This window comes from Microcaecilia unicolor, chromosome 1, assembly GCF_901765095.1.
Source record: "Microcaecilia unicolor chromosome 1, aMicUni1.1, whole genome shotgun sequence".
Lineage (NCBI taxonomy): Eukaryota > Metazoa > Chordata > Amphibia > Gymnophiona > Siphonopidae > Microcaecilia > Microcaecilia unicolor.
In genome coordinates this window covers 687,738,905-687,757,926 of record NC_044031.1, presented here as the reverse complement: position 1 = coordinate 687,757,926, position 19,022 = coordinate 687,738,905, and the positions used below count along the sequence as shown (strand labels likewise).

Below are 19,022 nucleotides of genomic sequence, written 5' to 3'. Positions count from 1 at the left end.
GTGACCACCACCTGCTGAGATAGAGAACATACTGAGGAGTTTCCGGCAGCACATGACCACATATAGGGAGGCAAAAGTTTGCTCTCTATCTCCACCTGCTGGTAGATGGACACAACCCACCACCAGTCTATGGATTGATCAGCTTGATGATATGGAAATGACTATTACACATATACACACATATACATATACATACATGTCTTGAAGACATGAAGACACCCTGTGTAATTTTGAGCAGGCACTGCTGGACGCACAACTCCATAACCAAATAGGATAGGGAGGATTAAAAGGATAGAGATATCAATCAAGAAAATAACCCCCACCCCGTGTGTGTGTACCTAAACATAGTATGCACAGGAAGTTGCATCTGCCTTGTGCTGCATTAGCGTGTTACTAGGGATTATTATGGGAACCTAATTCCTAAAGGTATATATGAATATGTTGCCTTAAGAGGCACTTTTTTTTTTAAAGTGGGAGAGCTATGGAACGATGGATCTGCCTGCATTTCCCATGCTTGTCTGCAGAGAACAAACTTTTTTCTTCTTTCCTCCCAACACTTTCAGCCAGCAGAAAGAAAACAAGGAATAAATATATCGAAGAAGCATTTATTCATAAAGGTAGTTTTGATGTATTGTTTTTGAAATACCTGGCATATTTCAGTAATGGTGTCATCAAACACACCACCTGCATCATCTGCTCCTTCTCCAACCAACTTCACTTTCCAGGCACGGGAGGGTAGTCTGAGATCTGAAGCATTTAATTTTACCACTTGCCTTGCAATTTGTACAAAAATAGGCTTACATTTTCGACCTCTTCGAAAGAAAATAAAGATGAAAACAGTTAATGAATACTTAGGCTTGATGCACAACAATACAGGCGAATCTACCTCCCCTTTGTTTGTCATTTGCCCACTGTGCTTTGTCAGATATGTAGAATGCAGCATGCACTTTATTAGATGGGAGAAGAAACACTGTGGAGGCAGCAATGGCTCCTTTTCTCACAGAGTACCAGTGGTTATAGCTACTAATAATTAAATAAAAAAAGTTACAAACCTTGTGGATATTCTTTTTACAGTAATTTGAGGCCCATAGTTCTTGCCCTGAACCATAGTCTTTCCTATGGAACGCACCATGGGGAGTGTGTAGACTCTTGGTGCTAGTAATGGTCTCAGTTGTCCTTGAACAATTCCCCATGTTCCCGCATTGTAATGAGATGTACTGTTCTGTAAACATATGAACATTATTACATGGACTTGCTTTACAACAAGTTCCTGATATTTTATGATGAAATTTTTCCAAATAAATTTGCAAAATTTGTGTGTCAAGTACAATGAAAAGAAAATATGCCAAACATCTTACCAGACTGCCCCATTTAAGTTAACAATGCTTAAAAATCAATATAAGAGATGCTGCAGAATGAAAATCTTCATAAACAGAATTGTTCACCTGTAACAAATTATACTCTGAAGACAGCAGTTCATGATTGTGACTGAATAGATGGGGATGGGCTGGAGTGTAAATTTTAAGGGGCTTCGATGTTAGCTTCAGAACTTAGTACAAGAACAGTACTGGGCAGACTTCTACGGTCTGTGACTTGAGAAAAGCAAGGACAAATCAAACTCGGGTATACATATAAAGTATCACATACCATGTAAAATGAGTTTATCTTGTTGGGCAGACTGGATGGACCGTACAGGTCTTTATCTGCTGTCATTTACTATGCTACTATGTTACATAACACTGTTCCAAACAGCTCTGTAAAATTAGCGCAGTAACAGCACGGAGAAATAAAACCCAGATAATCAGAGCTAATAGCATGAAAATTTAGGCGCTCTATTAGATCTGATCATTGGGGTACTTCTGCGGGAGGATTGTGCCTGGGCATGCGCCCAAGGCACAATCCTCCTGCAGAAGTTGTTTGACAGGTCCAGGCTGTCAAAAAAAGAAAAAAAAGAAATCCCGGACTTGTCAAACACTACCAATGCAAGGGGCTGGAGGTCCTGTGGACCTCCAGACCGACAGAGGGCTAGAGGTCCAGTGGAACTCCAGACCGCCAACCTGGTAGTGCCCCCTAATCCCCACCTTACCCGCACCCCAACCAATAGAAGAGAGGAGGTTCACCTCTCTAACTTCCCGACACCAAAAAATACTCTCTGGAAGCCAGTGGGCAGCACTAACACTTATCCCTCCTCCCACGGTAGTCTAGCACTCCCCAACTCCTCCCATACCTTGCAATGATGGAGGAGGCCCACGGTCTTCACTGCAAGGTACTGGGGGGGGGGGGGGGTGCAGGGGGTGCTAGACCACCAGAGCGGGTGGGGTTAGGTTGCCTACTGGGACACCAGGTAGTTTGTTTTGGTGTTGGGGGGCTAGAGGTCCACCAGACATCCTGCCCCCCCTTTTGCCCCCATCTTCAGGGGTTGGAAGTAGAAGGCCATTGAGCCACCAGGGAAACTTGTCTGGGGGGGGGGGGGTAGGGGGGCTGGAGGTCCACTAGACCTCCAGTCCCTTGCATGGGGGCAGTAGGGGGCCTCTAAGCATCCAAATGCATGGTGGACAGGGCTACCCATTCCTCCCCAATGCTCCGCAAATCCTAACACCGAGCTAGCATAGGGTTTGCCATGGGAGCAGTGCCAATGTTTGGAGCACTGCCCGTTGAGCGTTGGGGAGGAACAGTAAATACCCTGTTTAGCATGCATTTGCATGCAACGTGTTCACAGCCCACAAGCACATTGTTTCATGCGCTCACGGGCTCTGATCATGGGGCAGGAGCAAATGCGAGCGCTAGTATGGTGCTAATAGCCTCTAGCGCCCGCATTTGCTTCTGATCATTGGTTCTACAGTTTCCAAAGCTTTCTGTTCAGAGATGCAAGGTTTTTTTTTGAGCAAGAATCAAAGTTCCCACATTCTCATGGCTGTGCATTCTGTTCCAGTTGACACGAGAACAAACTTCATCCCCGTCCCCGCGGGTTGTGTCTCCATCCTCATACCGTCCCACAGGTTCTGTCTCCGTCCCCACAAGTTCTGTTCTTGTCTGATCCCCGTGGGCTGTGTCTTCATCTGCAGAAGTCTCGAACACTTATGATTTTATATTAAAAGCAAGAAGCTGATATTGGGTCACGTGACGCTATGCACAGGAGCGGCCGCTAGTCATTTCGCTCCTGCCAACTCCTCGATAACCCTGCCGCAAAATAAGTGAAAATCGGGCAAACTTCCCTCAAAGGTTGAGGATAAATACGGCAGAGAGAATTGAGAATATCCTTAAGCTGAAAGCGGAGAGAATGGCTGCCAAATCAGCGAGAAAAGATAAAGAGAAAAGCCGGCCAGTAGAGGACAAGATGGCGGCCCCGGCTAGCCCGGCGTCCTCCCTGGTTGGTTCTGCATGGGCAGCCGAAATAGTTGGCGAAGTTACCAGTGCACTTGAAACTATATTAGAAAAGAAGTTGGGTTCTTTGGAATCTAAGTTGGCATCTCTGCACAACAATGTTGCTCAAATTAAAGAGGACATGACGACTTATCAGCAGCGTGCTGGGGATCTAGAAGACCGCATGGCGAAAATGGAGGCAGATTACAATAAGCTTGAGAAATGGCTAGCCTCATACGCTGATAAAATTGAAGACTTGGAAAATAGGTCGAGACATCACAACTTGTGAATTGTCGGATTGGCCGAGGACCAAGGAGATTGGGACCTGAAAAACGTTTTGGAAGTTTGGCTCGGTAAAGAACTCGTGTTGCTGCCAGCTTTGGGCCCGCTAAGAATTGAGAGGGCACATCGCTTAGGTCCCAAATGGTCATTTGTCATATTCTCAATTTTGCTCATAAGACAGCTATCCTGCAAGCACAGAGGAGGAAAGGAGCTGCGTAGCGGTAATCAGAAAGTCTTGTACTTTCAGGACTACTCGGCTAAATTAGCTGCTCAGAGAAAGCAATTTTTGTCTATTTGCTCTGAATTGGTGCAGCGCAAAATCAAATTTGCTTTATTATACCCCGCGAAGTTAAGAATTGTGCATCAATCGACCTCTAAGGTCTACAGTACTGTAGAGGAAGCGCGGGCTTTTTTTTTTAAAGCAATTGGAGCCTGGGAATTCAAGTTGAATGACTTGGATTGGATCTGGATGGCGTGGTTACTACTACTACTATTTAGCATTTCTATAGCACTACAAGGCGTACGCAGCGCTGCACAAACATAGAAGACAGTCCCTGCTCAAAGAGCTTACAATCTAACAATTGATTCAGAACAGGAAACCTTACAGAATAGGCAGCGGTGAAAGGATCGATTTTGTGCTAACATTGGTTCTCGAATCAATAAACTGAGGATACATGGAACTGCCAAACGGAACTTGAATAGTTAGCTCACGGAGGGTTTATGACATCATAAGGCCCACCAGCAGCTGCATGGATATATACATGGAAATATGTTGGGTTGAAAGGGGAAGGAGTATTAATGCGTACAGTTGTGGTAAGGGTAGTATTTATTTTTATTTATTTTTGTTACATTTTGTACCCCGCGCTTTCCCACTCATGGCAGGCTCAATGCGGCGGGCAATAGAGGGTTAAGTGACTTGCCCAGAGTCACAAAGAGCTGCCTGTGCCGGGAATCGAACTCAGTTCCTCAGTTCCCCAGGACCAAAGTCCACCACCCTAACCATTAGGCCACTCCTCCACGAGTAATCGTAGGAGCTGGGGAGGAATAAGGGAAGGATTACTGTAATTGAAGATTTATTTAGTACTAGGTTGCAGTTCATGTAATTATATAGTTTGGCTTGAAAGGAGAGTTGGGATGGTATTGGGTAAATAGGAGGATGAATGCTGATGGGGCGGGGAATGGGGGAACTGCTCAGGAGGGATATATGGCTGAATGCAGTGGATGATTGGGATTTAGGCCACAACACTGTAATAACTCATAAGTGGGGGTATAACTGGAGACGTGGGGGGAGGGGTCAGAGGCTGGGCTGGCTCCTCTCGGTGGATGGAATTTTTCACTGGCTGATATTGTCTGGCACCAACCTAGGGAATGATTAAGATCATCACTTGGAATGTAGGGGGTATTCATTCTCCCATAAAGAGGTCAAAACGTCTGCATTGCCTTCAACACATTAGGGCAGACATTGTGCTCCTACAAGAAACGCACTTATCAGATCTAGAGCACGCGAAATTGGCTAGAGGGTGGGTGGGGGACTCTGCATTGCTTCACCAGCTATGGGACGCAAGGGTGGAGTGGCTATTTTATTTTGGAAGGGAATGGCATCACAGATTCACAACGTGGTGAAAGACCCAGATGGGCGATTTATTTTTTGTAATGCCACAGTTACTAGATAACAGGTTATTTTGGGTAGTATTTATGCTCCAAATGTCTTGGATCTTAAATTTTATAAGAGATTACTTTTGATTCTTACTAAAATGAAATCACTCTCTATGATGTTGGGGGGGGGGGGGGGGGGGACTTTAATATGGCATGGGTCCCGCAGATGGACAGATCACACTCTTCCATGGTATCTGGGCAGCATGGTACTAGAGGCCTACCTGACTTTTGTGCTGTATTGGATCTTGTGGACGTCTGGCGCATGCTACACCCTTCAGATAGGGAATATACACATCAGTCAAGATTGCCCATAACACACACTCTAGGATTGATTACTTGTTGACATCGCGCATGTCTTTTATAGATATTAGGGAAGATGCTATTGGACCATGTGTTATCTCGGACCACTCTGCGGTTTGGATGACTTGGCAAGTGGGAGATGCACAAAGTAAGATTCGGGATTGGACCTTCCCTAGCTATCTTTTTAAGGATGGAAAATTCCGGGACTTTTTGCTAGTAAAGTGGGCAGAATATAAACACTTTAACGAGGGATCCGTGGAAGGCGCTCCTATGTACTGGGAAGCAGCGAAAGCCGTTTTGCGAAGAGAGATTATTAGTTTCGTCACTCAATATAAGAGGATTAGAGATCGAGAAATCATACGACTGGAAAAGCAATTGGTAGGGCTGCGGAGACAATTTGGTTTGACTCCGAGTCCACGAATAAGGCAGGATTTGATAGCGGTTCAGATGGTCCTGAATTCCTTATTGCATGATAGAAAGATTAAATCTCAGACCTATTATAGATTTCAACTGTATAAACATGGGAATAAAGGAGGTAAACTGTTAGCTAGGTTGATTGCACCAAAGTATACCTCTAGAAATATAGTGTCTATTAAAGATAACAGGGGGAAACTGATTCATACAGATCAGGAAATACGGAATGCTTTCCAAGCTTTTTACCAAAAACTTTATAGTGCAGACGAGAAAGGAGGGCTCCAGGGGGATCTTTATTTGAATGGAATAGAGACCCCCCATTTTGAGACCAAAAGATTGTGAACGTTTGAATGCCTCGATCAGTGATGCCGAGGTAACATGGGCCATTGGTCGTAGCAAACTGGGCAAGGCCTCAGGTCCGGACGGGATCAAGGCTGAGTTCTATAAATTGATGGGGGAATCTGTAGTTCCCACATTGACTAAAGTGTTTTAATGCGTGGGTGGAATCGGGTTGGTTGCTGGAACATCTTAATTTAGCCCAGATCATAGCTTTTCCTAAGCCAAAGTGAGATGGAATGTTGATGACCTCCTATAGACCTATCTCCCTTTTGAATCATGAAGTAAAACTTTTTGCAAAAATATTGGCAAACAGAATGGGAAGGGTGTTGCCCCACGTTATTCATGAGGCGCAGGTGGGTTTTGTCCAGGGCAGATCTGTTGCTAAAAATCTTCGGAGTATTCTGGCTTCATTGGAACGACTGGGTCTAACTCGGGACAAGTCTGTAGTGATTAGTTTTGATGCAGAAAAAGCGTTCGATCGCATACAGTGGCCTTTTTTGTTTTCTGTATTGGATGCTTATGGGTTTCAGGGTTGGTTTGTACAGGCAATTCGGGCTCTATACTGTTCCCCGCGTGCTCAAGTAATGGTTAATGGAAATAATTCGGGGGACTTTGAGATTGGGCGAAGGACTAGACAGGGGTGACCCTTGTCACCATTATTATTTACGCTCTACTTAGACCCGTTGATTCAAGACATTAGCTCGTGTTTTGCTGTTCACGGGGTTTCGATTGGGAAGTTAGAGTTTAAAATAGCTGCGTTTGCTGAAGACTTGCTAGTGTTACTAATGGAACCCAGGACGTCCTTGGATGCTCTTTTAGAGATCTTTAGAGAATTTGGAGATTACTCAGGATTTAAATTAAATCTTGAGAAATCAGAGGCATTGGCTGTAAATCCAGGTACTCAAAATCTTTGGTCCGGGGATTTTCCGTTAAAGTGAGCGGATAAATCTTTTAGATATCTAGGTATTCTTCTAGCAGCTCACACGGAAACGCTATATAACTTAAATATAAACCGGTTGCTAGCACAAACTGACCGGCAATTAGATTCTTGAAGTGTGCTGACTCTGCCTCTAATGGGTCGTATATGCCTTATTAGAATGGTGATTTTGCCTCGTTGGCTATATGCTGCTAAGGCTGTAACAAAAAGACATTAAGAACTTTTAGCGTCTAGTGACAAAATTTTGTTGGGCGAAAAAAAAGCTAATGTCCAACTAAAGTTGTTGTTGGGAGGGTGGAGACAAGGGGACTGGGACTTCCTAAACTTAAGTACTATAATATGGAATGTCTTTTGAGACAAGTTAGGGATTGGGTTTTTTCATCGAGTGACCATACTATCCCTTAGATTAGAAGAAGCTTTCTTTAGCCCATACAAACTTATAACACTACTCCACACATAGGGGAGCTTTGTTGCCACAGTCACTTCGGAATCGCATACTTTTGCTGCCTTTAAGGGATTCGTGGTGACTATTAGGGACGTGGCTGGGGGGAGATCTGAAAATTACAGAATTACTTACTATTAAAGGCAATCCGATGTTTTTGCCAGGGTTAGAGAATCCAGCCTTCGCACACTGGGAGCAGATGGGTTTAAGTAGCTTAGATGCTGTCATGGGAACGGATGGAGAAATTAAATCATTGCTTCAATTGATGCCTCCTGCGGCTGGTGGATGGGGGGATACCTTTGCTTATTGTCAGATAAAACATTATATGCAGTCACTAGATAAAGAAGCATTAAAGTATAAGCTGGGGGAGAAGATCAAGTTGTTCTTTGATGAAATTTCTGAGGAGGCACCTTTTATTTCATGCATCCAGCAGAGGATTTGGGGCCTGACGCCTGGGAAGGAGCTAGCCCAACTTCGACAGAGATGGGAAAAGGATATGGGAACAGACTTGATATCCTGGGGCATTGTAGCGCACTTAAAAGGTATACCTCGATTAATAAGTGGAGCCGGACTTAGAGAATGTGCCTTTAGGGTAATACATCGAGTGCATTTTACTCAAGTCCAATTGTATAGGGCTGGGGGGGGGGGGGGGGGGGGGTTCGATCAGGAATTTGTTTGAAAAGTAACAAGTCAGATAATACTTTTTACCATGCGTTCTGGGAATGTGAAATCTTACAGAGCTACTGGAAGCGAGTAGCATCCTTTTTGTCTTCCTTGCTGTCCTGTAGGATTGAAGGAACATTGCTCTAGTTAATATTGGACTATCTGGGAGCATTTCGAGGTCTTAGTGCGGATGGCACATTACTGTGCCACAAACTCTGCCTTATTGTGAGAAAATGCGTATTGCAGTATTGGACCTTGGCAGATGCCCCTGAATTCTGGCATTGGTGTAATCAAGTACATCAGTTGATGTCATGGGAGGCAAGGGGCTCATGTTGCCGTAAAGCACACTTTTTAAAGATTTGGATAGTATTACTGTACTTCTGGAGAGTTGGAATTGTATAATTTGACGTGTCATCAATAAAAAAATTGTTGAACCATAAAAGAAGCTGGTAAAAGAATCAGTTGGGCCACTAGATGACCGAGGGGAAAAAGGGGCACGCAGGGAAGACAAAGCCACAACGGAGAGATTAAATGAATTCTTTGCTTTGGTCTTCACCAAGGAAGATTTGGGAGAGATACCGGTGCCAGAAAAGATAGTCAAAGAAGAGTCAGAGAAACTGAATGAAATATCTATAAACCTCGAAGATGTAATGGCACAATTTGACAAATTGAAGAGAGGCAAATCGCCAGAGTTGAAGGGAAATCTTGCCTCACCAATCTCTTACATTTATTTGAAGGGGTGCACAAACACATGAATAAAGGTGAGCTGGTCGATACTGTGTATCTGGATTTTCAAAAGGCATTTGACAAAGTACCTCATGAAAGACTCCAGAGGAAAATGGAGAATAATGGGATAGGAGGTAGTGTTCTAAGATAAAAGATAAAAAACAGTGAGTAGGGTTAAATGGTCAGTATTCTTAATGGAGAAGGGTAGATAGTGGGGTTCCCCAGGGGTCTGTGCTGGGACCATTGCTTTTAACATATTTATAAATGATCTAGAGATGGGAATAACTAGTGAGGTAATTACATTTGCTCATGATACAAAGTTATTCAAAGTTGTTAATCACAAGAGGACTGTGAAAAATTACAAGAGGACCTTACGAGACTGGGAGACTGGGCATCCAAATGGCAGATGGTGTTTAATATGAGCAAGTGAAAAGTGATGCATGTGGAAAAGAGAAACCCAAACTATAGCTACGTAGTGCAAGGTTCCACATTAGGAATCACCGACCAGGACAGGGATCTAGATGTCATTGTTGATAATACGTTGAAACCCTCTATTCAGTGTTCGGTGGCAGCTAAGAAAGCAAATACAATGTTAGTTATTATTAGGAAAGGAATTGAAAACAAAAATAAGGACGTTATAATGCCTTTGTATCGCTCCATGGTGCGACTGCACCTCGAATATTGTGTGCAATTCTGGTCACCGCATCTCAAAACAAATACATTGGAATTAGAAAATGTATAGAGAAGGGCGATGAAAATGAAAACGGGGATGGAACGATCTCACTGTGAGGAAAGGCTAAAGCAGCTAGGGCTCTTCAGCTTGGAGAAGAGACAGCTGACGGGAGATATGATACAGGTCTACAAAATAAGGAGCAGAATGGAATGGGTACACGTGAATCGCTTGTTTACTCTTTTCAGAAATACTAGGACTAGGGGGCAATTTAAAGTAAATTTAAAATGAATCGGAGAAAATATTTCTTCACTCAACGTGTAATTAAACTCTGGAATTCTTTGCCAGAGAATGTAGGAAAAGCAGTTAGCTTAGCAAGGTTTTAAAAAAAGTTTGGATATCTTCCTAAAAGAAAAGTCCATAAGCCATTATTAAAATGACTTGGGGAAAATCCACTGCTTATTTCTAGGATAAGCAGCATAAAATGTATTGTACTGTTCTGGGATCTTGCCAGGTATTTGTGATCTGGCTTGGCCATTGTTGGAAACAGGATGCTAGGCTTGATGGACCTTCGGTCTGTCTCAGTAAGGCAATACTTACAGTATGTACTTATGTATAACAAGGAACAATATGCTGTGCAACTGTATATAAATCACAAATAGAAAACAATAACAATAATGAGCAACTATAATAACAACCCCCTCACCATCTACCCTTCCAACCCCAACAACAGCTACCCCCAAGGAATCTCAGTTAAAATGTCCAGGGGTACAAGCCACTCTGTATGACCTACTGGGGGAGAAATATTTATTTATTTATTGCATTTGTATCCCACATTTTCCCACCTCTTTGCAGGCTCAATGTGGCTTACAATACATCATGAGTAATGGAAATATATTAGAAAATGGACATTTAGTGTTACAGAAGAATCTTTGGTAACATGATAATGATAAAACATGATAGTAGTATTACAAGCAGATATTATAAGACAGTTCTGAATATGTGTGGAGGAGTTATGTATATTCACATTGGTTGATCTTTGTGGTAAGCCTTGTTAAAGAGATGGGTCTTCAGTAGTTTGCGGAAGTTCATTAGTTCGAAGATCATTTTTAAGTTGCCCGGCAGTGTGTTCCATAACTGTGTGCTTAAATAGGTAAAGGTTGATGCATGCATTAATTTGTATTTTAGACCTTTGCTGTTAGGGAAGTGCAGATCAAGGAATGTGTGGGATGATATTTTGGCATTCCTGGGTGGTAAGTCTGTAAGGTCTGACACGTAGGCTGGTGCATCTCCGTGAATGATTTTGTGAACTAGGGAGCAAATTTTGAACGTGATGCGTTCTTTAAGTGGGAGCCAGTGTAGTTTTTCTCGTAGGGGTTTAGCACTTTCGTATTTTGTTTTGCTGAACATGAGTCTAGCTGCAGTGTTCTGGGCTGTCTGAAGTTTCTTGATTATTTGCTCTTTGCAGCCGGCATAGAGTGTGTTGCAGTAGTCTAGATGACTAAGCACCATTGATTGTACCAGGTTACGAAAAATGGTCCTTGGGAAGAACGGTCTTACTCTTTTTAATTTCCACATTGAGTGGAACATCTTCTTAGTTGTATTTTTCGCGTGGCTTTCAAGTGTTAGGTGTCGATCGATGGTAACTCCAAGAATTTTCAGGGTGTCCGAAATTGGAAGGTTCAGATTTGGTGTGTTAATGGTTGTGAATTTGTTCTTGTTATGTTGAGAGGTGAGTATTAGGCATTGGGTTTTTTCTGCATTAAGTTTCAGTCGAAAAGCATCCACCCATGAATGCATAATATAGAGGACTTTGGTTGATGTCGTTGGAAATTTCCTTTAGATCTTGTTTAAATGGGATGTAGATCGTTACGTTGTCTGCGTATATGTATGGGTTGAGGTTTTGTTTTGATAATAGTTTGGCCAAGGGTATCATCATTAGGTTGAAGAGGGTCGGCGAGAGGGGGGATCCTTGTGGGACTCCGCATTCAGGTATCCATGTGGCTGAAGTAGTTGAGTTAGATGTCACTTGGTATGATCGTGTGGTTAGGAATCCCTTGAACCAGTTGAGAACTTTACCTTCAATTCCGAAGTACTCAAGGATATGTAGTAGTATTCCGTGATCAACCATGTCGAAAGCGCTTGACATGTCAAATTGTAGAAGTAGTATGTTCTTTCCTGTTGCAATCGTTTGTTTGAATTTAGTCATGAGGGTAACTAGTACTGTTTCAGTACTGTGGTTAGAGTGAAATCCTGACTGGGAGTCATGGAGTATTGAGAATTTGTTTAAACAGTTTGTGAGTTGTTCCCATTTCCGGAAAAAGTTTGTTTGCGGATTAATATTTGAACGTCTGTATCATATCACCCGTTTCTCCTTTTTTACTCATTCACAGATTTAAAAAATCATAATAGTGTTTCATAAGGCATAAAGGGATCCTTCGCATGCTTATCTTTAAATATGGTACATATCATTCAATGCAAAAAGTGTGAAGGGGAGGGGGTGCTATATTGGAGAACAGATGCTAAAGATGAGAATCAATTTACAAAGACATCATATTAAACATCACAATGTCAACCAGGATGTCACCTCTCTGGGACAGCACTTTATGAAAAACCTTCTAGAACAGTGCATCAATGATTTTATGGTTAGAATACTAAAAGGACATTTTAAGACAATCTAGGAATGTAAGACCTTTGAAGTTAAAATGATTAATTATTCTGACACCTACCAGACTGGACTTAACGATCTTGGTGTTCTATTCCATTATAAACCATAAAATTCTACTGCTTTGTCATCCTCTTATCACCCGTCCATCTTTCCCTGTCTCTCACTCACACTGTTCTCCCTGTTTCACACCTAACCCACTTCTCTTCCTGAGAGACTGTCATTGGTATGCTTTTGTGTTTCATTTATGTATTCTGATAATTATCAACGCATGCTCATTTCTGATCTGAAGAAGGGGGTTACCTTCAAAAGCTAATTAAAAAATGTATTTAGTCCAATAAAAAAGGTATAATCTTAATTCTTTTCTATGTTTTGTTTTATTTCTATTTATTGTCCTTAAAAGTGGACTAATATGGCTACCACACCACTTAGCCTGTTCAGGAAAGGGCTCCAAGGGGAAATCAGGAGAGTATTCCTCTTCAGAGATTAATTTATCACATCCCAAGACTGTTTGGAATCACTTTCAAATATGGGGTAGGGCTCTCTTGCATCAACCTGCCTTCAGTAGTGAAGGTTGATAGAGTATTCCTCTTCAGAGATTAATTTATCACATCCCAAGACTGTTTGGAATCACTTTCAAATATGGGGTAGGGCTCTCTTGCATCAACCTGCCTTCAGTAGTGAAGGTTGATATTTTGTCCCTGGAAGTCAACTATCAATGCTGACATAGTGAGGCTTCCCTCTCCCATGTTGTAGCTCTTTTACTCGGCACATGGTGGCAACACTAAAGATTGAATTCTTGCTAAGTCCATATTGTATTGTATTTGTATGCTTCTATTTTGCCTTTAACACAAATTGCAAAGCGGATTACAATAATAAAGCTTCTGCATCCAGAAGGAATTTTTATACAGTTGTATAATCAATACATTAAAAAGCTAAAAACATACACAATTCTGATTAAAATTACAAATTCTGCTCAGAAGACAGAAAAGTTTTCAATAAGTTTCTAAATAAAAAAATATGAAGATGGTTAATGTGACACTACCACAGGTGCTGAGGGTATCAATGCCATATGTTCAGACCTTCTGAGATGCAGAGTGATCTTCTCTATACTGCGGTTCTTAAATTCCTAAAACAATCATATCACCCAGTTGTGGGAGGTTGTACTGCTTGTCTTAAAAGACTATACTATCTGAAAACATCTCTGCAATATAATTTGCAATAACCCGATACCAGTGTTTCAAAGTATTATACTGTCCAGTAATTCAACAATCAAATATTGTACAGATGAGCAAATAGGGAGAAGTGCAAACCTCTATCAGTATGCTGATGACTGAAACATAATTAAACATCATACCATATCTTCAAAGACCATAAGGCAAACTAATAAAATTCTTGACCTTGATAACTGCAGTTGAAAATTAGATGGTAGAATACTGACTTCTAGTGGTTCTCTATTTTTCAAGCAACAGATTAGAACACCATTCTTGGTTGTGGTTTCTGGTATCACAACCTGGGACAACATGGGGGTTAATATTCACAATTTCAAGAGGGAGGGCACGGTAGTTGCTGCCTTTACAGCAACTCCTGAAAACTGATTCATATACAGACGGCCGTACAGAAATTACATTCAAATAGCTACAGGTATGTGCTGCATATACTGATCCAAAAGAATGCAAGATAGAGAAAAGGAACTTTTGGATTCAGAGAACTTGTCCATTTTATTTTCTATTAAATGGTAGTCCAGACTTTTAATTTATTCTGAAATATGGTTTTGAAACATTAGGGTTGTGTTTGAAAGAATGACAAGAACAAAGGTTAAATAAATTGTGCACTTGAACTTTATCATGGTAGGGAACTCTAGATGGTTGAACAAAATGTAGTGCAGGAAATATACAGTGGGGGAAATAAGTATTTGATCCCTTGCTGATTTTGTAAGTTTGCCCACTGACAAAGACATGAGCAGCCCATAATTGAAGGGTAGGTTATTGGTAACAGTGAGAGATAGCACATCACAAATTAAATCCGGAAAATCACATTGTGGAAAGTATATGAATTTATTTGCATTCTGCAGAGGGAAATAAGTATTTGATCCCCCACCAACCAGTAAGAGATCTGGCCCCTACAGACCAGGTAGATGCTCCAAATCAACTCGTTACCTGCATGACAGACAGCTGTCGGCAATGGTCACCTGTATGAAAGACACCTGTCCACAGACTCAGTGAATCAGTCAGACTCTAACCTCTACAAAATGGCCAAGAGCAAGGAGCTGTCTAAGGATGTCAGGGACAAGATCATACACCTGCACAAGGCTGGAATGGGCTACAAAACCATCAGTAAGACGCTGGGCGAGAAGGAGACAACTGTTGGTGCCATAGTAAGAAAATGGAAGAAGTACAAAATGACTGTCAATCGACAAAGATCTGGGGCTCCACGCAAAATCTCACCTCGTGGGGTATCCTTGATCATGAGGAAGGTTAGAAATCAGCCTACAACTACAAGGGGGGAACTTGTCAATGATCTCAAGGCAGCTGGGACCACTGTCACCACGAAAACCATTGGTAACACATTACGACATAACGGATTGCAATCCTGCAGTGCCCGCAAGGTCCCCCTGCTCCGGAAGGCACATGTGACGGCCCGTCTGAAGTTTGCCAGTGAACACCTGGATGATGCCGAGAGTGATTGGGAGAAGGTGCTGTGGTCAGATGAGACAAAAATTGAGCTCTTTGGCATGAACTCAACTCACCGTGTTTGGAGGAAGAGAAATGCTGCCTATGACCCAAAGAACACCGTCCCCACTGTCAAGCATGGAGGTGGAAATGTTATGTTTTGGGGGTGTTTCTCTGCTAAGGGCACAGGACTACTTCACCGCATCAATGGGAGAATGGATGGGGCCATGTACCGTACAATTCTGAGTGACAACCTCCTTCCCTCCGCCACGGCCTTAAAAATGGGTCGTGGCTGGGTCTTCCAGCACGACAATGACCCAAAACATACAGCCAAGGCAACAAAGGAGTGGCTCAGGAAGAAGCACATTAGGGTCATGGAGTGGCCTAGCCAGTCACCAGACCTTAATCCCATTGAAAACTTATGGAGGGAGCTGAAGCTGCGAGTTGCCAAGCGACAGCCCAGAACTCTTAATGATTTAGAGATGATCTGCAAAGAGGAGTGGACCAAAATTCCTCCTGACATGTGTGCAAACCTCATCATCAACTACAGAAGACGTCTGACCGCTGTGCTTGCCAACAAGGGTTTTGCCACCAAGTATTAGGTCTTGTTTGCCAGAGGGATTAAATACTTATTTCCCTCTGCAGAATGCAAATAAATTCATATACTTTCCACAATGTGATTTTCCGGATTTAATTTGTGATGTGCTATCTCTCACTGTTACCAATAACCTACCCTTCAATTATGGGCTGCTCATGTCTTTGTCAGTGGGCAAACTTACAAAATCAGCAAGGGATCAAATACTTATTTCCCCCACTGTATGTAGTTTGTACATTTTTCCCTCAGATTCTATATATGGTGATCAGATTTGTGTACACGCAAATTAACTGCTTAATGAGCACAATGACATCAATAACTGGGTGCTAACAACCAATTATTGAACTGGCACTGAGTAATATTTGTGCCTGCATCTGGCTGCGCACTATTCTATAAGGCAGTGTGCCTAACTCTTATAGAATGCATCTCAAAAGAGGCGTAACCATGGTAGGAGCAGGGGTGTTCCAAAAATTTGCATGTGTAGTTATAGAACACTGGGTCAGTGCGCCTAACTTGGGGGTCAGCATTTACACCAAGTTTCAGCAGGCGCAAGTCTGGTGCCCATAGTTGGGCATGAAATCCGTGCTTATGAGCTATTCTATACATGATGTGTGCCCTTTACAGAACAGTGCTTACCCCCAGATTCTATATAGCGCGCCTTGAGATTAGAGCCGAAATCTAGGCGTATTCTATAACACCGCATGTAACTTAATAGGCTTAACAAGCTAATCTGCATTGATAACAGGACTTAACAAGCAATAATGAGCACCAATTGGCAATAATCAGAATTTACGCACACAATTCGCTAAGCGTATTCTGTAACGAACTGCGCCTAAATTCTAATGCATGCAGTTCAAAAGGGGCATGGCTATGGGTATGGAAATGGGCATTTCGTGGGTATTCCAAAATTTACACACACAGTTATAGAATATGGCCCAGTGCGCGTAAATGTATGTGCAGGGATTTAGGCCACATTTTCGTTGGCCTAAATTAATGTGGGTTGTCTTAAGCACTAGGTTTCTGCCTAAGCATATTCTATATAACATGCCTAAATCTAGGCACCGTTTATAGAATACACTTAGGAAGAAATCTTTACCGTGTATATTTTTTAGGTGCCATATATAGGATCTGGCCCTTAGTGCCAATTTTTTCCAGTACCTAATTTTGATTGCCATTTATTAGCCTTTGATATAGTACCTTTAATGCCAGGCAAATCAAAGGAAATGTGTATGTTTTATTGTATTTCACAAGTAGGCTAGATTTGCAAAATGGAAGCACTGAATAAATTACAAGAGGATTTTACATTACCTGGTTATTAGGACTGAGATTCAGTAGTCTCCATGAAGAGTACATGAGATCTGAAAAGTGGTATAAGAGCCTAAGTCTGGCCCTAACTGTATGTGCGTTCACTTCCTTCAGTGAGCCATACTGTGGAGGAATCACGTCAGGTAAACCAAGCTGCAAGGGTACTGACACACCTAAAACAGAACCAAGAAAACAGAAAGGTGCCAAAGCATTATTCCTTCAGCTTGCTTTTCTCACTATTGAATCAGGGAGAAATAATTGACAGTCCAGGGTAATATACTGAGGATAAAAACAGCTAATAGGTGTTATAAAAAGAATGGGAAATACTTTTAAAAGGGATATCCATTAGGCTGGTGCAACAAAACTGACAGAAGCAGGTGGGACCTTATAAATTAATTTAATGAGGTATGAACTTTCAAGGACCAGAGTCCACTTCATCAGAATAATGGATTCTTTCTTTGCATGTGTGCCAAGCATAGAAATATTGAATTGTTTACAAATGTTTTATATACCACCTTCCTGAAAATATACATATCTGTATCACATTAAACCCAAAATTGTACATAAAAATTTTATAGCTGTGCACACCATATATTATTACACAGATACACACAGACTAATCTGTAGTAAAACTGGGTTGTGTCATAGGTGTAGACTGGGGCATAGGAACCAACTTTTCAAAATGATTGGAGGGTGCTGAAATTTTTTTTTTTTTACAGGTGGTGCATTCCCCCCTCGCTCTTCTCCCCCTCCTCTCCCCGTCCCCCTCGCTCTTCTCCTCCTCCCCAGTCCCCTCCCTCTCCCCCCCGCCCCCTCCCTCCGAGTTCCAGGCCCCTCCTCCCTCCAAGTTCCAGGCCCCCCACTCCCTCCCTCCGAGTTCCAGGTCTGCCCCCCCCCTCCCTCCCTTCCGAGTTCCAGGCCCTCCCTCCGTCCGAGTTCCAGGGCCCCCCCTCCCTTCGAGTTTTAAAAGTCATCTTACCTCGTCGGGGTTACGGCAGCGGCAGTAGCGAAAAGCGTGCAGTCTTGGCGCTTCAGCCTTCCCTTCTCTCTCAGCTCTGGTCCCGCCCTCATTTCCTGTTTCCGCAAGGGCGGGAACAGAGCTCAAAGAGAAGGGAAGGCTGAAGCGCTAAGCCTGCACGCTTTTCACTGCTGCTGCCGCCATAACCCCGACGAGGTAAGATGACTTTTAAAATTCGGAGGGAGGGGGCCTGGAACTCGAAGGGAGAGAGGGAGGGACTTTTAAAATTCTGGGCTGGCGAAGGGAACTTCCGGTGGGTGAAATATTGGGGGTGCTCGAGCACCCACAGCACCCACGGAGTCGGCGCCTATGTTCTGGGGTGGGGTGACACAGGTACTGTTACAGGTACTAATGCCCCTGCTGCCAATATGACTTCCTCACCCTTTTACCTCTTCCCCCAAAGTAAGCAGGCACCAATGGATTTTATGTTTCATATCAAAAAAATGATATGATTTTGAAAGGTTATTAATATATTTACTACAGGTTTATTCTTGATTATCTGCTATAGGCTCATAGGACATTAACCCCCGTTTACAAAGCCACGCAGCAATGGGCTGTGTCGGCATTACTGCACTGGCAGCCGCTAGTGCAGCTTTGTAAACAGGGGCCTAAAGCTGAGAACAACATTATCGTTACATATCATCATTACATAAAATACAAAAACTGGCTTATTTTCATTGTACAGTAGTTAAAAAACAAACAAATAAAATGATAAAGGGGATGGGACGACTTCCCTATGAGGAAAGGCTGCCCATCTCTTAGGATGAGACTATGGGGCTCATTTTCAAAGCACGTAGACTTACAAAGTTTCACAGGTTACAATCAGGCTCATTTTCGAAAGAGAAAGGACATAAATCGGAACATGGACGTCCATCTCCCAGAGACGTCCAAATCAGTATAATCGAAACCTGATTTTGGACGTCTCCAACTGCAGTCCGTCGCAAGGACGTCCAAATTTCAAGGGGGCATGTCGGA

At 42.6% G+C, this 19,022-nt stretch overlaps 1 protein-coding gene across 1 annotated transcript in view; it reads right to left on the bottom strand.

Annotated features, from left to right (window-relative positions):
- The window catches only part of HERC1 (HECT and RLD domain containing E3 ubiquitin protein ligase family member 1), a 736,289-nt gene that overhangs the window by 42,930 nt on the left and 674,337 nt on the right, over positions 1 to 19,022 (bottom strand). The window contains exons 72-74 of the mRNA XM_030188195.1: positions 17,033 to 17,202; positions 1,053 to 1,222; positions 647 to 812 (exon numbers count right to left, since the gene is read on the bottom strand). Coding sequence (XP_030044055.1) covers positions 647 to 812; positions 1,053 to 1,222; positions 17,033 to 17,202 — 506 coding nt within the window. The remainder of the gene's footprint in view (positions 1 to 646; positions 813 to 1,052; positions 1,223 to 17,032; positions 17,203 to 19,022) is intronic.